The 25,382-nt window shown below is 36.5% G+C and overlaps 2 protein-coding genes across 3 annotated transcripts in view; both read right to left on the minus strand.

The window, feature by feature from the left end:
• Window positions 1-3,559: 3,559 nt before the first annotated feature.
• LOC114281117 (serine carboxypeptidase-like 7) lies at window positions 3,560-7,720 on the minus strand. Of its 2 annotated transcripts, none has more exons than XM_082914107.1 (14): window positions 7,509-7,720; window positions 7,280-7,425; window positions 6,384-6,460; window positions 6,149-6,271; window positions 5,903-6,005; window positions 5,766-5,803; window positions 5,443-5,544; window positions 5,133-5,219; window positions 4,768-4,923; window positions 4,581-4,652; window positions 4,370-4,497; window positions 4,034-4,147; window positions 3,863-3,917; window positions 3,560-3,763 (listed from the first exon to the last, which is right to left on the minus strand). In XM_082914107.1, exons 1-14 carry the CDS (start codon window positions 7,664-7,666, stop codon window positions 3,680-3,682), a joined length of 1,443 nt encoding a protein of 480 aa, XP_082770233.1. In that variant the 5' UTR covers window positions 7,667-7,720; the 3' UTR covers window positions 3,560-3,679. The 2 variants fall into 2 exon arrangements, with proteins under 2 accessions (XP_082770233.1, XP_082770234.1); XM_082914108.1 differs by having other exon boundaries at window positions 3,560-3,759; window positions 3,859-3,917.
• Window positions 7,721-15,179: 7,459 nt separating this feature from the next.
• The window catches only part of LOC114281089 (serine carboxypeptidase-like 18), a 43,345-nt gene continuing 33,142 nt past the window's right edge, over window positions 15,180-25,382 (minus strand). Inside the window, exons 3-14 of the mRNA XM_082914109.1 lie at window positions 18,331-18,407; window positions 18,125-18,241; window positions 17,880-17,982; window positions 17,702-17,739; window positions 17,458-17,559; window positions 17,244-17,330; window positions 17,002-17,154; window positions 16,342-16,413; window positions 16,062-16,180; window positions 15,874-15,987; window positions 15,708-15,762; window positions 15,180-15,448 (exon numbers count right to left, since the gene is read on the minus strand). Coding sequence (XP_082770235.1) covers window positions 15,365-15,448; window positions 15,708-15,762; window positions 15,874-15,987; window positions 16,062-16,180; window positions 16,342-16,413; window positions 17,002-17,154; window positions 17,244-17,330; window positions 17,458-17,559; window positions 17,702-17,739; window positions 17,880-17,982; window positions 18,125-18,241; window positions 18,331-18,407 — 1,121 coding nt within the window. The 3' untranslated portion in view covers window positions 15,180-15,364. The remainder of the gene's footprint in view (window positions 15,449-15,707; window positions 15,763-15,873; window positions 15,988-16,061; window positions 16,181-16,341; window positions 16,414-17,001; window positions 17,155-17,243; window positions 17,331-17,457; window positions 17,560-17,701; window positions 17,740-17,879; window positions 17,983-18,124; window positions 18,242-18,330; window positions 18,408-25,382) is intronic.

The following is a 25,382-nucleotide window of genomic DNA, read 5'->3' on the forward strand; positions in this document are numbered from 1 at the left end:
TCTGTTCGGTCGATCTACTGTATTAACCTTTGCTGAGGTCTTCTTTTCTGGTACTGAGGTCGCCCCAGATTTTGCTTTGGCGCGTGCGCCATCCTCTTCTACCCTGATGTGCTGATGCACTCTTTCCATCAGGGCTTCCATGGTGAGGGGTGGCGTCATGGTGATCGAGTCCCTTAGTCTGTTCCCGACTGGAAGGCCTCTTTTATACTGTGCAATGGCGAGATTGGTGGGGCAGTCCCCAATCTGATTGAATGTCTCCCAGTAGCGACTATTGTAGGATCTAAGAGTCTCTTTATCACCCATGTCGATGGAGAGTAGCTGGTCAATTTCCACCAGGGTTTTAGTGTTTGTTCGGAACCTTGTTACGAATGCCTCTGCCAATTGCGCCCAAAAGACTATGCTGCCCTCTGGAAGTTTCTCGAACCAAGTCAAGCCTAGGTCGCCAAGGCTAGATGGGAAGAGTATGCACATTAAGGCCTCATTTCGCCTGTATACAGCCATGACCTGGCGAAAGTGGCTCAAGTGTGAGTAGGGATCCGTCTTCCCTTCATATGTAGTGAATTTGGGCTGAAGGAAGCCTGATGGTAGGGGCACGTTTTCAATCGCCGGAACAAATGGCGAAGTTTGCAGCCTTGCTAATGCTTTGTCTGTTGGTTCGTAGGCAAGGCGCGGTATTGGAATTCCAACCTCAACGCTTCCATGCGTCCGAGGAGCCAACCGCTGTAAGGCAGAAACTCTGTGTGGATCCCGTGACCTGGCATCCTCCTTGCATCGTGCCTTTTCTTCGAGCACGGTTTGTAAGTCGGATGATCTGGGTAACTCCGTCTGTTTAGATCTGGTTTGGTGCGTATGTGAGGGCCAATACGTGCTTCCTTCAGTGTATGATCTTTTAGATCTCGTCCTCTCAGACCTGGAGTGACGAGTTCTGGAAGACCTGGATTGAGTATCGCCTGTCCTGAGGCTTCTGCTCTCTCCTTGCGAGGGTGTGGTATTCCTACTACGATTTTCTGAGTGGCGAGGGGGCGTCTTGTTTTTGCGCCCCTCTCCTGTCGCCACTTCTTTTTTCCTCATCTGGCGCTTCAAGGCCTCCATGTCCGCCGCCATCTTCCTTATTAATTCGTCTCGCTCCTTCACGCGGTCCTCCAGAACTTGAGGATCAATTCTCCGCCTTTGTCTGTCAGGACTTTGTGAATGAGAGTGATGGGGGCTGTGATTCCGCCTCCCCCGAGTATCTCTCCTGGAGTTATGTCGTTAGGGCTCTAAGTCTGCCATGGGAGGGATAGAAGGTAATCCTTCACGCCTTGTACCCCCATCTGGTGTTTGCCCGTCGATGGCGGACTGTGGTAAATCTTCATTGTGCGCCATTGTTTCTAAAGAGGAGAAGCTTAATCAAGAGGTTTTGTTGTCTGTTCTTCCCACAGACGGCGCCAATTGTACGGGAAAGAAATAAACCTTCTCGTATAATCCTGTTGACCAAGTCTGCTCTCCTCCGTACGTCATCGCTTTATCACCTGAAAACACAAACGTGAGCTAGCCGGCGGGTGTGTACCGAAAACCTCTCCGATGCCTAAGTCAGCAAGCTTGACAAATAGACAAAACTCTGTGTATTCAAAAAGCAAAATTGTGTGTTACCTCTCCAAAGGTGATGTTTGTGAGCTTTTATAGGTTTCGTGTGACACAATCCTAGTAGGACTTCTACTCCTCCATGCACAGTCCTCCTAGGATTCATACTCCTGAAAGATAATGCTTATCCTTCAACACCCCCCTCACTGCTTAAACCAAGTGAGATGGTTTTTACCATGGCCGAACTCCAACATGACCGAAGTAATCATGGCTATGTTGAGCCACAGAGTAGGCCGAACTATACTTAGTTCGGTTCTTCCTTTTGCTACACCTTATCTCGGTTCTCTCATGTACGAACCATGGTGTGTTTAGACCGAGCTACCGAGTAGCAAGGTTCTGACCGTTCTAACCTCAATACGCTTGACCGGACTAACTTTGAGACCGGCCTAACTCCAAGTTGCTTCCGGACCGGAGTAACATTACATTCCTCTTTGGCCGGAGTAATTTTGTACTTCTCTTGGGCCGGAGTAACTTTACGATCTTTTTACTCAGCCCTTCGTATTGTGGGCCATAATGACATCTCCCGGCTCAGCCCAATTTTCACAAAAATTACCCTCTCATGCTACAAACTCACATAACTCCTTTGTCTCTTTCTATTATTTTCTCTAACAGCTTGTCCTTCCTATCATCACCTAAAACTAGAGGTGGCCATTGGTGGTGCCCCATCAACCAACTTATACTTTTAATGTTTTAGATAATTATAAGTATTTTGCCCAAAAAAATTGAGTTGGGTTAAGATTTTGAATCCGTTTACTTTCCAATAGAATTGGAATGAGAAATTCTCACCTGGTCTGATTTGGTCCAATCCACCTATTTATAAAATATTAATTTAATTTTACATTTTTTAGTTACCTAATAAATTAGAAAAGTACAAAATATATGAAAAATATACATTCTTCTTTTATCCAAGACTAAAATTCAATTATTTTATTTTTGTCTATCAATAAGAGATATTTTACAAATAGGAAGAGAATGATATTTAAAATTATAGAAACCCAACAATCAACTTAACAAAGAGTTATATATTGAGGAAAAAACAAACAACACAACAAATAGTACATAAATTATCAATATTTGTTGTCGACAATGATTGACTCAACAAATCTATGTTTCAAAACTAACCCTCATTCATCTCATCACCATTTGCCGCCATTGCCATACAAGTTCGAAGGTTCAATTAAACCACACATCTAATTGCGTTGTCACTGTCTCAAAAACAAAGTTCACTTTTCATTCCAAACTCTCCGAATTTCTTAGAGTGTTTATTATAAAATTTTCTTAATATTACCTACCTAAAAATAGAGTGCCTACATACAAAAAAAATATGCAAAATTTAAAACACATGAATGAAATTTATTTTGAGTGTAATCCATATCATACTAGTTTTAAATTCTGATAATTTCTCTGAATACTTCTTTTGAAGTAAATAGTATTATTGGATAACTTATTTATTGGACTTCTTAAACCAAAAATATACCCAAGGTTGAAAATTCAAGATTGACGCTGGGTTATAAAATGTACTACGGAGAGGATCCGAATCCATAAAGCCTAACTTTTTTCTAGGCTTGGGCTATTAGCCCATTATACCCACTTGGTGGGACTCACAAACTCGATCAATGCAACACTGCATTGGCGATGTTGGTCCATATCAGAGTGCTCTATCCAAAATTTTGATATCGGTATGAGTGATTATATCATTTTCAAAAGAGTTAGAGATCTCAAAAAATTTACTAAAATTTCTATCAAATGTCTTACATGAGTGTGAGACTCATACAATGTGAGTCTCACACCATGTGAGACATTTGATAAAATTTTAGATAAAAATTTTATGATCTCTAGTATTTTTGTTTTCAGAAATAAAATGTCATAGCAATTACATCAGTCGGTGCAGAAAAAACTCATCTTATTCTAAACATTCACACAAAATGCTACAAAATACAACAATCGAGATGTTCATTAATTACTTTGAATTTGGAATTATATCAATAAGTACTTCAAATTTTCAATTATTTTGAACATCCACATATGGATTATATTTCAATCCACAACCCCTCAATTAGATTGGATAATAAGCGAACCACCTATCCACCAAGTTGAGGGCTTCCTTGCGTTTATATTCTGGAGCTGTGTATCCTGCTCCCTGTTATAAAAATAAATAAATAAAATAGAGCATAAGTTTGACTTAAATTTTGATTAATTTGTGAAAATCATAAAATAAAATAGAGTAGTTTGAACGTGCCTTTAAAGTTGCGTATGCCAAGCGATAGTTATCATTCATATATTTCTGCGTATATCTGCATTCAAATGGCAGCATAACCATTGCTTAGTTAAAAAATTTAGTGTGAAATTTGGAAAAATAAAAAATAAATAAAAATTATAGGAAAAAAAAATGGCATAATATGAAACATACCCTGCAATTTGGCCATCAACAAACCACGGTCGCCATTGATCAAAAATAGGAACTCCGAGTGAATTTATCCACTCCAGCGTGCCAATATATGGAACAGTAACGTCATGGTCACCACTGTGAAAATTGTGAACTTGGTCAATAAGAATATATGGTAATTGAGACACTTCATTGTTCAATTTAAACACAAATCAGAATGAGAATGTTGATTGAGGATAATAATTCTGATGAATTTTGAGATGATTTTTTTTCCTGATAAATTTCACTATTTGTTCTTTATTAATTAGTCCTTTCAGTAGAAAAATGTGATGGAATTGTAACAACCAAGGAAAGGAGTACCTGTATACAAGAGCTCGAAGACCGGTCTTTGTGAAATTTTTATGATAATCAATGGTACTTGAGACATCTTCTGTATAGAATGGTAAGGTTTTTGCACACCTCATCCAACTAGTATAATTCATTGTTCCCTGATTGGATGTCACAAATATGTATCCTAGTCAGTGATTTATATCTAAATAAATTAAGAGAAATAAATACGGAATACGCACACCTCTCGGACGTTAAGAGCCTTTTGGACAGCTTTATCATTTGCCCACTTGTCGGATAGCATGTAACTAAAACTCTGGAAAATGAGAATAGTAGAGTTATGCTTATTCCAGGATAGAAAAATGAAATTACTAAACAATAACCATATTCAAAGTTGTGTGTTGAGAGATTTAGAGAGACTAGAGATTTACCCTGCAAGTTAGCTTAGGAAGTTTATTTAGTGAATCGAGATATTCGATGGTTTCGGCTTCTCGAACTCTCAAATCCCATTCGATTTCCATTCTCCTAGGCGATGAAAAAGCGCATTGAGGTTCTAAAATTTGAACTAGGTTTATTTGCAGCAGACACTGCAAATTCAGACACATTCTTAGCGCTCTTAAAGATGGAAAGTTTGTCAGCCGTGCTAGTTGCACAAAAAAATTTCACAGAAATGAATCACAGAAGAGAACATAACTGACAAACATAAAGCACAGAAATCTTCTGTGAAAAATTTATGTGCAACTGAGTTTTCTCAAAGTTCCTCGAACATATAAGCAAAAATGATAATCGTTCTTACATGTTTGATTGCCAGAAGAGCCGTTACACATAAACTATTGTTGAATTGTACATTAACATAGTCACCGTGGCAATATAATTTTGCATCCTGCAAAAATAAATAAATGAAAAAATAAAATATTAGGACTTTAGGACAGATTTGTTCGAACTATTATGACTATTAGATAAAATCAATAATATATAGTAGTTGTAAATTGCATTTGAGTTGAATTATTGAATTCCTAATACTCAATGCACTAACCACAAATGCTATGTAATACTAGATGGAATTTCTTAATTTATGAAACACCAAAAAAATACAATATTATCACCTCGTAAAGCTCATCTGATATCAGATTCACCCGGTGAACATATGGGATCCTTGAATTATCATCGATGTAAGAATCTGTCACTGGGTTTCCCAACAAATATCCCTGTAAACAATTTAGAGACCACTGAACCATAATTTTCAAAACACAAATACACAGTCCTGTCCCAACCTTGTATATTGGTAAGAACTCAAATTTTCTTTTCTTTTCTTTTCTTATTTTATTTCTGGATTCTTAGCAACCATGGGAAGGAAAAATCACCAATAAAATTGGAATTTGAAGAACAAATTAACTATAAAAATTCCATTTCTAATTATGTTACATACTTGGAGTCCCATGAGTGGCTCAAGCCCTTCATCAAGACCTGCAATTCCAATCCAACCAAAACTTAATTAATCAAAATTGTTTTCTAAACTGTAAACAATCAAAGCATAAACTAATTAATTCTCATCAAAAGGAATACCATCTAATATTGTTTGGACGAGGAGCGGAACAGTAATTCCTGAATACGTATCCCCACCAATGTAGAGAGGATTTGTTTGGAATTGCGGATGGTACACCAACCACTGTGTCACGACACAAAAAATCAAAATACTGATTTCACAAAACATTCTCCAAATTACCAGTTTTCAATTTTGCGCATAGTAATTCAGGGAATTATCACTGTTAAAATATCTAATCAATTAAATAAGGGAAATTTTTTTTTTACCTTTCTGAGAAAACTATAGACTTGTGCCACGGACTTTGTGTCGGAAGTATTGTAACCAGCTGATGTTCTGGCATAGGAAAATCCAGTTCCCACAGGTTGGTCTATAAAGATTATGTTGGCAACCTGAAATATCACTGAGATTAATTAATTAAGATTATCATAATTTTTTAAAATAAGTTTTACTTAAAAAAAAAAAAAAAAAAAAAGCAATTAGGGTAAGGTTAAAATGTTGCACCTTTGTCCATGAGTATTTGTTTACTCTAAGAGATGGTAATTGGCCAGTCCATGACTCAACATCAAACAACAATGGACCTACAGAAAAGAGAGAGAAAGGAAAAAAAAAAAAAAAAAAAAGGTGGAATGTATTTACATCAATAGGGATGAGAATGGACTTGGGACCCTTTGAAGTGTTAAGAGCATGTGTGAGGGTAGAATCTCATATCCAAAATTTACTTACCAAATCATTATTGCTTGAGTTTGGGAAAGAATGCAACCTATTGAAAATTTTTGAACAATCATTCTAAGTTGAGAAAGTACACGGCAAAAGATCTTTTGTTTTCAAATGTGCATATCCGCTTACTCTAAAATATCTACAGCCATTGGATATGTCTCAAGATTTCCGTACCTTGATTTTCATATCATCCAATGGTTGTAGACATTTTAAGACAAAGGGACAAAGACATTTGGGCATAGATGATTCTTGGCTTTACATACACTCCTAGTGTGAGACTGGTTTTATTTAGGTGTGTAAGTGGAGTAATTATTGAGAGTACCATGAGTAATTGTACGGGTGGATTAGTATTTAGGTGGACCTGTTTGTAGAATTACTGTTCTAAATTTAATTTGCTGTACTGTTGTGGTGTTCTAGTTGGTGTTTTCAAATGTTGTCCCTTTTGAAAAAGTACCTAACAGTGCACAAGCAGAAATAGAAATGGTAAACACATAAATGACCAGATATATATAAAGTCAAATCTCACTTCCTACCAAAAACCTTGACTCAATATTATGGAATATACATTGATATATTGTAGGCGTCAAATACAAGTGTAGCTAGGCATTTGTTAAATATTGCGACGAACACTGAATTGTATTTAATAATGTCTATGGAAAGTGAGGATAATGAGAGAATACCGATTTCGTAAACAAGTGCAGAGAAACCCGAACAGCCAGGGCCACCGGTGAGCCACAGGACAAGAGGATCAGTCACTGGGTCTCTCTCCGACTCAATGAAATAATAAAATAGCTGCACATCATCCGTGTCCCCTATGCCGATGTATCTACACACAAAAACCCATCAAACTTCTCATACTTCCAAAAAAAACAAAAAAAAAAACAAACCGAGAAAATTCTCAGTTCTCACCCGGTTTCAAGGTTGAAGGGCAGCTCTCCATCAAAACCTGGCAAGTACTTGACAAGTGACTGAGAGGCAGCTACACTAGAGAGAGCCAACACAAGAAATATGCACAAACTCATCTTTATTAGACGTTGTTGATGCTCAACTTTTGCTTGTGGTGCCATAGCTTGGTTCTCAAAATATTACACTAGAAAGCCAAAACAGACACTTTGGCTTTTGTATGTTGGGGTGAAATACTATATATGGGGGTGTTTGGCAACAAAAATTTTAGGACAAATAGACTAAAACACTTAATAAGACAAAATGTCATACCAAATTCATAATCATTTTACTTTTTTTTTTCACAAACATCACATCAAGCTATAAAAAATCATATCATCTTCCCAAAAACAAAAATTTTAATACTAAAATAGTCAAAAACTAAATAATCTATTAAAATAACAACTTCCTAAACACCCACATAATTGAAGGGGGACATGAAATATTTGGTCACGTGGAGAAACTTTTGTTGACAAAATGTTAGGTAAAGTAAAGGTTGGTCCATCAAACAATTCAACTTCAAGTCAATCAAACACGTCGTTGTAATTTCAAATCAAAGTGTAAGACTGGTTGGGATAGTAGTTTGAACTGAACAGTTAACAAACTTTCTAAGGCTACTAGATGGTGTATCTATTATGTGATCTCCTTGACTGTGAAGGTTGGGTTCATGTTATGGGATGAGTAGGGCAAGTGAGGTGACCTTTGCAAACTACCTATCTAATAAATGTAGACAGGGTCATGTTATGGAGTTTTTTTTTTTAATATTCTGAAGGGAAAAAAAAAAAACAATTTAGAAAAATGACTCACTTTTCAAACTATTTAGAAAATTAACTTGTTTTTTGAAAGCGCATTTTCAAAATGTAATTTTGAAATTGAAATTACATTTTCAACATGTAATTTCACCTTAAAATTGCAGGTTGAAAATATATTTTATGATGACATAGTGAAATCGCATGTTCAAAATGTAATTTTAATTTCAAAATTACATTTTTGAAATACGATTTCAAAAGTAAGTTAATTTCCTAAATAGTTTAAAAAGTAGGTCAATTCTCTAAATTGTTTTTTTTTTTCAGAATATTAAAAAAAAAAAAAAAAAACCCCATGTTGTATGATAGGGTCACCTATATTTTCAAATTTGGATAAGCTTTATTATTATTATTATTATTATTATTATTTTATTTATTTATTTCATTTTCCTTTTATGACTTCAAAGGATAGGCCTGCCCATTAGACCAAGGCCCACTGAAGTTAGGGTAGTGGCGTCAAGATCCTCTAGAGTGATTCCTCTAGAGTGATCTTCTACAGTAAAGGAGATGGGCGTGACACCTGTCCCACTAATAGAATTAAGGGTTGAGATCAATCTCTCATTCAAACGACGTCGTTTTGGTGAGGAAATAAAATAAAAAATAAAAAACTTGAACAGAATGAGAAGAGAGAAGATAGAAGATAGAGACATTCCATGGCCAAACCCCCCCCTCCTCAGAGGTGGAGGCCACCTGGTCCTCCACCCTCACCGACCGCCGCCAATTGCTCCCCAACCCTCCTCCGGCCAACCATCATTTCCTCCACCCCTCTGCCTCCATCCATCGCCGGAAGATAACTCTGAAATCTATTGGAAAAAACTATTTGAAAAAATGCTTGGTCAGGAAAAAAGAAAAACAAACAGAGTGTCTGTTTGAAGAAAAGAAAAGAAAAAAAAAACAGAGCATGGTCATGATATATACTATGCATTTGGTTTTAAGGTTTATAACAAGAAATAAACCATAAACATTGGTCATATCAACTCCATAATTTTACATCAATAAACAGGTGGGTGTTTGTGTTATAAAACAAAAAGAAAGAGGCTTCAAACTATATAGACATATATATATATATATATTGGGAACAAGATTCAAAGAAAAAAATAAAATGAATTTAAAAATCATGTGTAAACTATCAACTGATCTTCCAATTTTGATTTATTATAATATGACTTTCTTTTTCATAATTATTATTTAGCAAATGGGAGAGAAGATTTACAGACCCCATAGATTTATAGGACCCATCATCATTAAAATTAAAATGAGCATCAGAATCAGCAGATCCAGTCAATGGATGTGGAGATCGGCGGAGGAGATCAAAGATGACGGTGCAACTAGGGTTCAATTCGTCGACGGATCTATGGTTTGCCAATGCGATTGAACCAAAGGTGTTGGAGTGGCGACGGCGGCGGAAGAGATCGAAGACGAAGGCGTTGACAGAAGGTCTTCCAGATCTCTGCAGCAACGGCGGAGTCATGCTGGCGACGTCCTCCTCTTCTCTCCTTCTCTTAGCCCTTCTCTCTGTTTTGAAATTTGAATTTTTTTTTTTTATTTTTTATTTTTTCAAATTACACACTAAAACGACCTCGTTTTGGTGAGAGAGAATCTCAACCCTCAGATGGATCACTCTAGGAGATCACTCTAGAGAATAAACTCTAGAGGATCCTCACGCAGGGTAGTGACAGTCGCGACTCAACCACTAAGGGCGCTTGGATCCCCTGGAGTACTTTTCTGTAGTAATGCAAAATGATGTCATTTTTGGAAAATCATTTTTAGCAAAACGAAATCGTTTTGATTAGGGCCCCAAATAAAAAATAAAAAACTAAACTGAATGTGGCTTCTTCTTGGTTCAGCAACTAGGTTCCCAGTCTTGGTTCATCAATAATATTTCCCAGTCTTGGTTCAGAAAATAGGTTTTGGTCTGATAAAAATGATGACACAAGTCACAGATTGATTTCCCAATAGGACTCCATTCATGGAACCTTTAATGTAACCAATGCACCATTCAAGTCTACCCAACAACAACCCCTTGATTTGGAATTCCTAGTTCAGAATTCAACCTCGGAACATATCATCTTATATTATTAACTAAACCTTCAATGCATGGTTGATTTTCTTATGTGTAGTTTCGTTGAAGCATTTCGTCGAACGTCTCGACTACCACTTATGCCACCACTATACTGCTATATCAATCCAAATCCAAACCCATCACTGTGCATCATCGCCATTCACAGTTTCACACTTAAATTGCACAAACCTCAATTTAATCTCATCTCGTAAAAAAAAAAATCACTTTAACATACCTCTAAAATTCGCTGCCATTTTTCCACAAAAGCTTTTCAAATCGCTAATCTCAGCCAAATCTAAAACAAATTTGTGAATCAAATTGATAAGTTTGTAGGCTAAAATCTTTAAAGAGTAATGTTAGAGATTATGAAAAAAAATATCATAAAGATAATCATGAAAGATTCTTCATCTTTAAATTGTACGCACAATAAAACACCATACACTAATCAACACTAATCAAATGATAAAAAAATTTCATAATACATTTCATGATATTTTTTTCATGATCTCTAATATTACTCATCTTTAAATCATAAATCTCTTTTAGATTTTAGAATCGTTAAAATTTTCCCCATTACGCCAAATTTCTGATTTTACACAAGACCATTTGTTCTTCTTTTTTTATCCTCCTTTTTTTTCTTCATGTTTTTTTGTCTCCCCACGTGGAAGGCCAAAGTGGATATTAGCTATACTTTGCACATGTACATCATTAATTGAGGTTGATATATTAGTTAATCGGATAAATTATATTTTGGCCCCTAAAGTTTCACTCATTTCTCATTTTGACCCTTTAAATTTGAATTTTTTTTTTATTTTAGCATTTTATGTTTACAATCCTTCCCACTTTGGTCCTTCATATTTGTAATTATTTTCACTTTGGCCCTTTAAGTTTAATTTTTTCTACTTTGACCATTCATGTTTGCAATCCTTTCCACTTTACTCCTAAATTACCATCCAAAAAAGTAACAGAATTTGTCATATCAATAATACATCAGGTCTATATGTGATGTAAAAAATTCACTAAAGATGTAAAAAATAAAAAACATTAAAATTGAAATTTTTTTTAGTCTTTAGTGAATTTTTTTTTTTCAAATTTATTCATAGATGCATCTAGATTAGATGCAACTAAAAAAATTATAAAAAAAAATTTAACTAAAAAGAGAAAAAAGTTCATTAAAGAAGAAAAAAATAATAGTAAATTTTTCATTTCGGAATTGACAATACAGATATTTGAGTCAGTATATATATATTTTTTCATCTGTAGTAAACTTTTTTCTTTTTTTAATTAAATTTGTTTTTATTTTTTTAACTGCGTCTAATCTAGATATAACTATAATGTAATAATGTTTATAAATAAATTTGAAAAAAAAGTTCACTAAAGACGAAAAAAAAATTCCAATTTTTTTCTTTTTTGTTTTGTATTTTTTGCATCTTTAGTGAATTTTTTTACATCACAGATGGAGCTGATGTGTTAATGATTTGGCAAATTCTATTAATTTTTTGGATTGAAGTTAGTTTAGGAATAAAGTGAGAATGATTGCAAATATGAAGGGTCAGAGTAAGATGGATTGCAAACATGAAAGGTTAAAGTGGGAAAAATTAAACTTAAAGGGCCAAAGTGTGAAAGATTACAAACATGAAGAGCCAAAGTAAAAAAAATTAAACTAAAAGGCCAAAGTAAGAAATGAGTAAAGCTTTAAGGGGGCAAAGTGTAATTTCCTATTAAGCCAAATTTCTGATTCTACACAAGACCATTTGTTCCTCCTTTTTTTTATCCTCCTTTTTTTCTTCTTGTTTTTTGTCTCCCCAGGTGGAAGGCCAAAGTGGATATTAGCAATGTACTTTGCACGTGTACATCATTAATTGAGGTTGATATATTAGTTGATCCATTAAGCACCAACTGAAGAAAAAAATATAAAAAAAAAAGCTCAGATAAAAAATGATAGGAAAAATTACAAATGACTCCAGTGTTTAATGTCTGTAATATCATAAAGGGCAAATTTCATTTTATTCATGTAGTTTGAGTCATGTACGATTTGATCTTTTGATGTTTAAAAATGATCACATAATTCCTGCATAGTTTGTGGATTATTATGCACCATTAAATATTTCATTTAATTTAACAATAAGTGCAAAACACGTAGTAGATTAAGGGAGTTACATGATTATTTTTAAATTTTAAGGGGGTAAATCGCACATGGAATAAGCACAAGGGGTTAAAGTGCATTTTTCCTTTTAAACAAATGATGAAAATACAGAGATATTTTAGTCTATTTTATTAAATTGTTAACGGCCCTAACGATGCATTTCACTCCACAAACTACAATGGGATTATCTAGTAATTTCCAAACGTCATGAGGTAAACCATGGCCTAAACCACATGGGGTAAAGTAAAGTTTGCCTTAAAATATTTTTTTTTTTTTTTTCGTTGAGTTTAATGACTTCAAGTTTCTTATCTCTTATCTACTTATCCTTGTTTTCCACTTTGTTAGTAGCTACCCGCCTTTCGTCCTCGTCTCAGGTAAGTCCTTTGGTTAGGCACTAATAGACATAAAGGTCTCCTGGAGAGGGTATGTGTGGAAACGTGGTACGTGAAAACTTGATAAGTAATAATAGAATTTAAGAACGTGAATTCCAATAACATAATTTAACAATGAATAGATTACTCAGAAGTAATTCGTCAGTTACCTCTCGATCATCCTCTACAATCTTAGCTCCTATGCCAAAAACAGAATTAGTAATGAATGAGGAAAAAGTTGAATTACACAATAATGAACAAATAGATTTAAGTTGGAATATCCCAAAAATACCTAGGGGTGAGCATGGTCCGGATTGGGATAAAATCATGACCAATCCGTTATTTACGGTTCTTGAAAAATCAGAACCAATCCGATCCGTTTAAATCTTGGAACCAATCCGAACCAATCCATTTCAACACGGATTGGATCGGTTTAGGACCACGGATTCACATAATTAAATAACAAATATATATATATATATAACACTTTAATTTTATAAAAATAAAAACATAGCGCTATATTAGTTCTACAATAGCAACATATTTTTCTATAATAGCGACATAATGTTCTAGAATTTAAACAATCATAAAAAAAACTAGTTTCACCATAAGTATTTAGACCATTACAAATTAAAACTAAAAACTAAAAAACAAAAGTAATAAAAGAAGATATTATACGAGGTTTAGGTTTGAGTTTAGATTTTATATAGAATAAGAGAAGATAGTATGGGGGAGGATGTATAATAAAAATATAGACTATTTGTGTACGGTCCGGATCGGTTCCAATCCGGAACCGTGGGGTTCAATCCGGAACCAATCCGTGGACTATAGATTTTTAATTTTTCAATCCGGAATTGAACCACGGATTCAAAAAACCAATCCAAACCTATCAGATTGGACTGGACTGGATTGGATTACGGATTTTACGGATTTCTTGCTCAGCCCTAAAAATACCTATCAAATAAATTTATAAAACAACCTTTTTACAGTCATCTTTTAAAGTCAATCTTCATGTTAAAACTCTTGAACAAGTTTATGCTTTAACTAAATTTAGAGAAACCTTCCAATTACTCTCTGCTGACACTATTAGACGTCATTTAGCTACTGGTCACAATTTTATTCACTTAGGATTAATTCAAGTCGGAATCAAACCCTTAACTCAACAAGGCAAAAATTCATCTGCTCTTTATGCTTAAGAGATGCTCGCTTTATTGATTTTAATGATAGCATTATAGAAATTATGGAATCAGGCCTTCATAAAGGACCTGTTCATTTTAATTGTTTTCCTGATTTTACTCTTAGTTTACGTGATCCTCATATATTAAAAGCTTTAACTCTAAATATTTAAATATCTGGTTCAGCTGCTAATATGCTTGAAAAAGTTCAGAATCTTGCTTTAATTTATCGTGTACATTATAAAGTCGTTAAAACCAATTTAAATGTTCAAGTTTTACATAAAAATCCAAAAGATAAAACACTACTTATTCAAAGTAATACCAATGATGTTAATATTTCTGTTCCAAATATGTTAACCTAGAAAGATATAACTCTACCTGATGAATGGATTACCAATAATGAAAATTATAATCTTAATCCACAAACACACCAAGATGAACTTAAAGAAATTCAACAATTCATAGATGGATCTGTTCATATTAAATTTAATAGAATAAAGAGTCAATCTTCTAGACATAGTACTTCTAATATTCCAAGTGAAATTGAAGAAGATGAAATATTTAACACACCTCTATTTAGGAAAAATAGTCCTATTAATCTTGGTCAATTCTTTCGTTGAGTTTAATGACTAAAATATCATGTTTATAGGTAGTGTTACTTAATAAAAATATGCAGATGGTTTAATTTTATTAAAGCATATAAGTCAAAATCAATTGACTATGAGTGAAGATGATCTTACATTATATTTGCGATGTGGGATTAAGTCTAAGACTCTGCCTCATGTGCGACACGATAGCATGTGGAGGTGATTGAAAACAAATAAAAAGATTATGGTTTAAATTGACAAAATTAAAAATTAAGAGTTTATTTTATTATAAAAATCATACCTTGAGTTTTTATTTTTGTAATTTTTCCAAAATGATATTCTCTTTTTTTTTTCTTAAAATATATATTTATCCTTTGTTTATTTCATTGTCTATCTATAGTTTTGATCTTTTTAATTTTATTAAATATAAGATTAGTATAATTGTGTCAAAATTATTAAACTAATTATATTTTTCTTCAATTTCAAAAAAGATGAATGTAATATACCTAATATATGTGTATTGATTTAATTTGTTAGTGCACAATATGACAGTCCAATAATGCCTCAATCCTCACACAGTAAAGTATGTGCTAATTTTTTGTTTTTATTTTTTTTATAGCATCATTGGATTATTGAAATGGTACAAGATTTGAATACAAATCATCAAATAGTCAAACTAGAGAGGATAGTAATGTATCCATCTCTGGAACATCTCATAACATTGCCTCCGCTTGTATTCTTGGGGCGGGTGTCCTGCTCCCTACATTGTACAAAGAAAATAATAATAGTAATAATAATTTAGTGTACGATACTTTTATAAAAAAAATTATTTGAGAAATGCTCAATTGATATATTTTTTAATTTTTTTATAAAAAAAATATAAAATGTAAGTTGAGAATGGAGTGATGTAATAGATAAATGATATGATCTAAATAAAAAAATCATATAATCCAACTAAAATAAGTACATGCCAAACAAATCCTAAATCAAAGTCTTAAAAAAAAGGATTTGTAACTTACTAGTACTGTAGCATACGTCAAGCCGTATCCATGTTCTGAATACTTAATTGTGTACCTATATAAAAATAAATAAAGCAACTCAATTATTAGAAAGTTTTTAATTTTGTTAATAAAATTCATTATTTACAAATAGACACAAGGAGGTTTGGAAAGTTTATGAACTCACCCTGCCACTTCACCATCAACTAACCATGGTCGCCAATCATTAACAACAGTTAAATTTAACAGTTTTATCCAATATTGTGTTCCCGTATTTGGTACAGTTAAGTCATGATCACCGCTGCAAAAATAATTTATACTGTTTAGCAAATTACAAAACAATCAAATAAAATTTAAGTTTATATTAAAACTTACTTGTATACTAGAATTTGTAGGCCATATGAAGTGAGATTGCGATGAAGATCAAGTACACTAGCCACATTCATTGTATAATCTAAGTTCTTGTCACATCTCTTCCAATCTTTAACTCTTCCCTGATAATTGCCACCATTTATTTACATATATATAAATAAAAATAAAATTAATGAAATTAATTACATTATTAACTCAACGCCATAAAGCCTTGTTCTTTTTTTCTTTTCTTTTTTTATAGAAAGGTAAAACCTTGTTCTTTAAATTTGAAAATCACACATACCTTTCTGACGTAAAGGGCTTGTTGGACACTATCATCATTTGCCCATACATAAGACAATGCATAATTGAAGTTCTGCATATGTATAAATCAATCATATTATTATTCTGTCTAAGAATTTTTATTAATTTTTTTTAATAGTTAAATGTTCAGTTTGAGGTTAGTTTCATGATATTAATAAATGAGTTTGGTTTTTTTTTAAGTTTGTCATCTTAACTTGAGAGAACGTTTGGATTTGGTAAGCCTATTTTGGAATCAATTTTGGTGATCTGAATCGTTCACTTTGTAAGACTCATTAAATAGAATATTCATGCAAAAAATAAGATGATTGGACATCGGTAGCTAGGATTAAATTTGTATTACAAAAAATGAATGACTTTTCTTGAAATTATATCTGTCATCCATTTTTGTAAAACAAATATGATTCAAACATATAGCTACCTATATCTAACCATCTTGATTTTTTGCATGAATATTCTACTCAACAAGTCTTCAAAAGTGAACGGTTCGGATCACTTAAATCAGTCACAAAATAAGCCTACCAAGTCTAAACGCTTTCTCAAGTAAAAATGACATCTTAAGAAAAGCTAAACCCTTTATAAATTATGTCTTATTGCTTATGAAAAAAGAAAAAAAAAATAATGCGTGTAGAGAGAGAATTACATGACACCACATTTCGGGAATTTTTGGAGGTGAGAAAATTAAATTTTCCTGTTCCTCTTCGATAGATCGTTTGTCCGATTCACCATTGTGTTCTGGTGATGCCCAAGTACATTTAGGTTCCAGGATGCAATTTTTGTTTATGTCATGAGTCAACTGCAAATTCAAATAATCTAATAGGTTTAATATTTCTTATAAGACTATTATTTGCTTGAAATAAAACTTAAATATCCAATTGCACTCACCTTTGAGACCTTTTGAAGATTTTCAAAGCATTCTGCTTGGTTCGGATCTACCTCATAATAATTACCATTACAACTTGTTTTGGTTTCCTGTAAAAGAAAAAAAAAATTAAAAATCAAAATTTACAATGTAAAAGCATAATTTTTAAAAAAAAACCTATAACCAATAGTAACTAATTTTTTGTAATTAATATTTACCGAAGGCATAGGCAATCACCTTATAAAGTTCATCAGATATAAGAGCCATCCGATGAGAATATGTTATCTTTGAATTTTCATTAATAATTACATCTGTTCGCGAGCAACCAAGAATGCATCCCTAAAATATCATTTTAAACAACACTGCATTCAAGAGTCATTTTCATTTCACAAATCTATAATGCACCACTTTATAATAGGAATAACCAAGTTTAATTATCGAGTCACTAATCAAGTTTTTTTTACATCGTTAGGTTACCTACTTCGAGATTCAACCGCGGCTTGTCCCCAGCTTCATTTCCTTTAAAGAAAAAAGAAGAAGAAGAATTATGATAATCAATCAAAACATGTTCTAATGATCAAACATGTGATCTCTATTGCATGAAGAGTGTATCATTAGGCTAAAAATAGTTACTAATTCTCATAATTAGCGTTAGTTACGGTCTAATATATGTTGAACAACTATTGGAGCAGTTATGCCTGAATATGAATCAGCACCGATGAACAATTGGTTTTTTAGGTATTCAGGGTGTTCATTGATCCACTGCATTGCCATTTCAATTCCAAACAAAGACTAACCACAATTGGTTAAAAAAAAAAAAAATCCAAAAAGAAAATAAAAGAGTTCATATATAATGATTTCCTCATTGTTTTTCTCAATTTGTATGAAATTAATCTTGACTGACCTTTATAAGGAACTCATAGGTCTGTAATGCTGATTTTGTGTTCGAGGTAGGGAATGCACTTGTGGGGTACGAGAAACCAGTGCCCACCGGTGCATCAACAAATAAGATGTTGGCAGTATAATAAGAAAATTATTTGAATTTGTGTCAACTAATCATAGATTAAAAATATAAATTAAAAAAAAATAGAAATTTATATATTGATGTACCTGTGTCCATGAGTATGGATAGTATTCCAATGGTGGTGTATCGCCATTGTATTCTGTAATATTGAAAGCCAATGGACCTACATTGTAAAAATTGCAATTAACTTTACTTACTCCATTTTAATTAAAATTGAAAAAGCTTCACAAAACTGAAAATACAAGTTTGATTTTGTCATGGATCAATTTGTTTTGATTTTTATTTAAAAAATAATTAGTTAAGTCAACTTAATGCAAAAATTGTTGTAATAGCAAGAAATTCTAGTAACAATTAATTATTTTGAAAAAAATTATGCACATTCTTTAAATATGGATGGTGAAAATAGTTAGTGAAAAGAATCTGTCACGAGTGTCGACTTTAATGTTAATCCAGCAAAATGTTGGTTTCACTTGTAAATGTGATACACCTAACTACACTAGCAAAATGTTGGCTTCAGTTGGTCCCAGTTTCTTCATCACGAGCTTTTCTAATTTGAAAATTTTTAACTTATACCAAGTGTGGGGATATATTTTCAAAGTCCCACACATAGCCAAGGTGATGCCGACGTGTCAGCCGAGGTGCCACGTGTCCTGGTCATGACGCCGAGGTTATCTCGGCAAGGCCGAGGTTATCTCCGAAGATATCGGAATCCGAGATAAGCGGATAAAGAACAAGAGTCCTAAAATGAGGAAGGACTTTAGTGTGGATAAGGATAACACTCTTAGGGAGTTTATCTCTATCTAATAGAAGAGTCCTGGATAAGCACTGAACAGAAGTCCATTGAAGCTAGGCTTCTATGAGGACTAGGATTGAGGTAACTATAAAAGAAAGGCACCCCCGATGGGTCTAAGGTACGCAATTTATATTCTGAACAGTGAGTTTAGCACTATTGATTATCTTTGAGAGATATACTGACTTGATCGTCGGAGTGCCCCCGAGTGGACGAACTACCGTCGGAATCTTCTCTTTCTGTTGCAGGTCAGCCAGGTGTCATCTATTCTGCCAGTGCTCTCTAGCTGAATACTGAATTGGCAGTGTGATCGGAAATTCACTCACACAATTTGGCACCGTCTGTGGGAAAGAAATGAGAATAGATGGCCAGTGACGGACAAAAGGATAAGGTTGGGGACGAAACCCCTGCTGGGAACGGTAAGCACGTTGATCCTAATATGGAGGAAGATGGTCGTAATGAGGAAACTCAGAACCAGAATCACGGCAAGAAGGACGTCGGCCAGGATGGCGACATGCCAAAGAAACCAGATAGAAGCGTATACTACAACTAGGACGACCTCCAGGTATGGAAGGATAGATGTCTGCGGAGGGACGAAGAGGTGAAAGAAATGGCAAACAAGTTGGCAGACCTGCAATCGGTCGTCAATTTTGTGATGCAAAGTAATGTCATGCAGCCACCATACCCGCTATAGGACACGCCGATTTCAGCAGCCAATGCCCAGAAGGGAGGGCAGAAGCAAATCCCAATAGCCCCTCAATATACCAGAAGCGAAAAACACTCTCACCGGCCTTCCAGGGAGGTCGGGCGAGGAAAGTCAAGGAGAGAAACATCACGAAGGACACATCGCACTAAAGAAGCAGACCCAAGAGAACATCGGCACGTTCAAAGGCAGAAGCTGTGCTTCGACACAACTCATGGAGAAAGGTCGAAAGGGGCCCACAACGAAGCTGAGAGTAGTATGCCAAAAAGACTGAAATCGGGAGATAGCCGAGCTCTTGGGTGAACAAATGAGGACTTGAGAGATTACCTCAAGAGGAACAACAGAATGCCGATGCCGAGGTAACCTCCCCAGATAAACCGAGGACACCATTCTTGGTGGAGTTGGACAAGTTTGAGGGGCCGAAGAGATTCAGTATGCTGAGGTTTCAAATATACGATGGTAAGTCAGACCCCAACTTCCACGTTGGATTATACTTGAACTCAATGGCATTATATAGTAGGAACGAGCTATTGCTCTGCAAAGTGTTCCCATCATCGTTCGGGGAGATTGCATCAGATTGGTTTCAAAAATTACCGAAGGAAAGCGTGAAGACCTGGGAAGGCCTGGCCGAGATGTTCATGGCCAGGTTCGTGACAAACAAGCTGCAGCCATTAAGGGTGGATGCACTGATGGCCCTAAAGATCAGTAAGGATGAAGGCCTTAGAGCTTATGCAAAAAGGTACTATGAGGTGTTCAACCGAATACCAGAGTGTAATCAAGAGGTGGCGGTCGTATCTTTCAAGAACGGCCTAAAAGACGACTGTCTGCTACGAAAATCTTTGGCAAAGACATTGCCAAAGAGTATGGAAGAGCTCATGGCAAGAATCAAGAAGTATGCCAGAGCCGAGGAAGCCACATCGGGGACTAAGAAGGCAAAGCAAGAAAAAGGAAACTGCTCGCCGAAGTGAGGCCGGGGTAACAACGGATCCAGCAAGCAAGAGATAGGACTGAGGGCAACACAGGCAGTTACGACTGTGTTCCGAATCCAAATTCACAAAGTCTTGGACAAAATTCGAAACCAACCCTATTTCAGAGCACCAGCAAGGGCACTAGGAGAGTTTATGGGAAGAAACCTTGGCAAACATTGTGCTTACCACAATGAAGATGGGCACATGACTCAGGGTTGTAAAGCCCTGAAAACACACTTAGAGGACCTGGTGAGGCAAGGCCATCTGAGAGACCTTGTCGATGAGGCCAGGACAAGAGAAGAACAGACAAGATTGCCTCAGGCAACAACAGCTCCACCTCCCCTAGCACAGCAACCTCAAGCAGGAGGACCTCAGGTAATTAATGTAATTCACTCGAAGGTCAATGAAAACGAGATTCGGGGGGAGACCCAGAAGGTCAAACACTTAAAACATGTCTACCAAGTCGGGGAGAAGAGACATCGGCAGAAGAGTGCCAAGGACCAATAGTGTCCTTTACTGAAGCCGACCTTGAGATGGTGTAGCATCCACATAACGATGCCTTGGTAGTATCCCTCCAAGTTAGGGAATGCCAAGTGAAACGCATCTTAATCGACCAAGGCAGCTCTTGTGACATCATATACGTCAGATGTTACAAGGAGCTTGGCCTTCACCCACACGATATGGAGCAATCCAATAGCCCAATGATTGGGTTCAATGAAACGCCGACATGGCCACTGGGAACAACGAGCTTGGAGGTGCAAGCTGGCACCAAGAAGATAAAGACAAAGTTCACCATAATCGATACACCCTCCCCTTACAATATCATCTTGGGAAGGCCGTGGTTGCATGCGATGGGGGCTGTTCCCTCAACATTGCATCAATTATTGTGGTTCATAACAGAGCATGGGATTGAAGAGGTCAGAGGAGATCAGCTGCAGGCAAAGAATTGCTCCATGGTAGCAATGAAATCCATCTGCAGCATAAGAGAACCAGAGAAGGCAGAGATAGAAGACGAAGACGTGGAGGTCTTAGAAGATATCGGTAAGGAGCCAGTTGAGAAGAGTGAAGAAGCACTGAAGAAAATCCTCGTCCAGGAAGGGGACGAAGAACGTTTCTTTCTTCTCGGCTCAGGCTTAGCTGAAGAAGAGGAAAAAGAGTTGGAAGCTTTTTTGAGAGCAAATATTAAGTTGTTTGCTTGGACACCTTATGAGATGCCTGGCATTGACCCCGAGGTCACTTGCCATAAACTGAATGTTGATAGGACGGCAAAACCTGTAATCCAACGAGCAAGAAGACCGACGTTGATACACGTCGAAGCAGTGGAAGAGGAAATAGACAGACTTCTAGAAGCCAGGGCCATTCGAGAGGTAAATTACTCGACATGACTATCAAACACAGTGGTGGTGAAGAAGAAGAATGGTAAATGGAGGGTCTGCGTGGACTTTACCAGCCTGAACAAGGCCTGTCCCAAAGATAGTTTTCCTCTACCTAAGATCGACCAGCTGGTAGACACCACTTCGGGACATGAAAGGATGAGCTTCTTGGATGCTTACAGGGGATACCATCAGATAGCCATGCATCCCCTAGATGAGGAGAAGACTGTGTTTATCACCCCAAAAGGTCTGTACTGCTACAGAGTGATGCCTTTTGGGTTGAAAAACGCAGGAGCAACTTACCAAAGACTGGTAACCAAGATGTTCAAGCACCTGATTGGCGGAACAGTAGACGTTTACATCGATGACATGGTCATGAAGACCAAAGAACCTAAAGGTCATCTGGCCGACCTGAAAGCAGTCTTTGACATCCTTAAAACATATCGGCTCCAACTCAATGCAGCGAAGTGTGCATTTAGAGTGGGATCTGGTAAGTTTTTGGGATACCTAGTGACTAGAAGGGGCATTGAGGCTAGCCCAGACCAGATTAAGGCCATCCTGGAATTGAAGGGCCGCAGCCTTGAGGCTAGCCCAGACCAGATTAAGGCCATCCTGGAATTGAAGGGCCGCAGCCTTGAATTAGTTCATAAGCCGAAGCTCAGACAAGTGCAAATCTTTCTTCAACTTAGTGAAGAAAGCCACAGATTTCTTATGGACAAAAGAATGCGAGGTCGCCCTGGCCGACTTGAAGAAGTACTTGACCACAGCTCCAGTTCTTTCAAATCCAGAACCTGGGGAGGAGTTATTTTTGTACTTAGCAGTCTCAGAACACGCAGTAAGTGTAGTGGTAATCCAAGAAGAAAAAGAAGAACAAAGGGCTGTTTACTATGTAAGCAAAACCCTGGCCGATGCAGAAACAAGGTATCTACCCTTAGAAAAATTGGCATTGGCTTTAGTAATGGCTTCAAATAAATTGAACCATTATTTCCAGGCCCATAAAATTGTGGTGCTAACTGAACACCCCTTGAAGTCCTTGCTGCAACAAGGAGACCTGACAGGAAGAATAGCCAAGTAGGCAGTGGCCTTGGGATAGTATGACTTGGAGTACAGACCCAGAACAGCAATCAAAGGCCAAGTTTTGGCTGATTTCGTGGCCGAGTTCACACCAGGATCCATCGGACATCGGGCTCCGTTGAGCCGAGGTGAACGATGTCCAAGCAAGCAGGAAGAAGCCCAGCCAAATGCAATAGAACAAAGGAAGAAGGAAAAACTCAGACCTTGCAGCATTTATATCGGCGACTCCTTTCGACTGTTTGTCGATGGGAGCTCAAACCAACAAGGAGCGGGGGCAGGAGTAGTACTGGTATCTCCAGATGGAGAGATATTGGAACAGTCCATTCGATTGGGGTTTAAGGCCTTAAACAATGAAGTAGAGTATGAAGCATTGATTGCAGGACTAAAGCTGGCAATAGCAGTAGAAGCAGATGAAGTGATAGTCTTCTGTGACTCCCAGCTCATAGTCAACCAGACAACGGGCGAGTTTGCAACCCGAGATGAAAGGATGTCAGCCTACGCAAAGGAAGTCAACAGGTTAGTGGCCTTATTTTAGAATTGCCGACTACATCAGGTTAGCCGAGATGATAACAGTCACGCCGATGCACTGGCCAATCTGGCTAGTGCAATACAACCTGGAAAAACAAGGACGATAATAGTCGAATACCTGTCGGGCCCGAGCATTGAACCACCGATCGCAGAGCACAAAGCAATGTGTGTGGATATGTGACCAAGCTAGATGGATGCAATTGTAGTATTCTTAAAGAAAGGGCAACTGCCAGACGACCACAAAGAGGCGCACAAGATTAGATTGAAGTCGACAAGATTCAGTCTGACAGCAGAAGGACATCTCTACAGAAGATCCTTCACTAGACCCCTTTTGAGGTGTGTACATCCTTCACAAGTTGAAGATTTTTTATATGAAATACATGAAGGAATTTGTGGAAGCCATGTTGGGGGCAGATCACTAGCTTATAGGGCCATTACCCAAGGATATTGGTGGCCCTACATGCAGAAGGACGCAGAGGCCCATGTCAAGAAGTGTGAAAAATGCCAAAGATTTGCACCATTGATACACCAACTAGCAGCAGACCTGAACCCAGTATCCAGTCCTTGACCGTTTGCCCAATGGGGCATAGATCTCGTTGGGCAACTACCCCAAGCAACTGGACAAAGAAAGTACCTGCTGGTAGTAACAGATAACTTCACCAAGTGGATAGAAGCTGAGCCCCTAGCCAAGATCCGAGATGTGGACGTGAAGAACTTCTTATGGAGGAACATCATCACCAGATTTGGGATTTTGAGAGCAATAGTTGCTGACAATGGAACACAATTTGACAGCAAGCTAATTAAGAACTTCTGTGCAAAGTTCAAAATCAAGAACTATTTTTCAACCCTAAGCTTTCCCCAAAGCAATGGACAAGCAGAAGCATCCAACAAAGTTATCTTGGATGGGATAAAGAAGAGGCTGCAAGCAGCAAAGGGAAAGTGGGTGGATGAACTACCAAGTGTACTCTGGGCATATCGAACTACGTCGAGAAGATCAATGGGGGAATCCCCCTTTGCCATGGCTTATGGCACAGAAGCTGTCATTCCGCTGGAAGTCGGTATCCCTGGGATTAGAACCCAAGGAGTAGAGGGCAGGACTAATGATGTACTCTTAGCCTGAGATCTGGACCTACTAGAAGAAAGAAGAGAGAGAGCTGCAATTCAGCTCGCAGCATACCAGCAGCAGCTTGCCAGAGCTTATAATAAAAAGGTCAACCCAAGGGAGTTTCAAATCGGTGATCTCGTCCTGAGGAAAGTCGTCGGCAACAAGAAGGATCCCAGAGAGGGAAAGCTTGGCCCAAATTGGGAAGGACCCTACAGAATCATCTCGGTACTGGGCAATGGGGCATGTCGGCTTGAAGATAATGAGGGCAAAGAGTTGCCAAGGCCTTGGAACACTTGCAATTTGAAATTTTTTTATCATTAGAATTTTTTGTCATTTTTGTCGAAGTAAATAAATAAAGTTTTAGTTTATTTATATATGTCTATACACTTATGACTGATAAAAATACATAACGTTGTTTCTAGAATACGTGTATAATGAGAACCCAAGTGGAACTTAGGTTCACATCAGGGGACATAGAGAAGAAAAATGGGTTTAACACTTGTTGAAACTTGAGAAAAGTTTACAAGTTGAAGTTAAACCGAGATGATGTTTAACACTTGTTGAAACTTGAGAAAAGTTTACAAATTGAAGTTAAAC

This window comes from Camellia sinensis, chromosome 2 (genome assembly GCF_055761805.1).
Source record: "Camellia sinensis isolate YWXY chromosome 2, ASM5576180v1, whole genome shotgun sequence".
Taxonomy (NCBI): domain Eukaryota; kingdom Viridiplantae; phylum Streptophyta; class Magnoliopsida; order Ericales; family Theaceae; genus Camellia; species Camellia sinensis.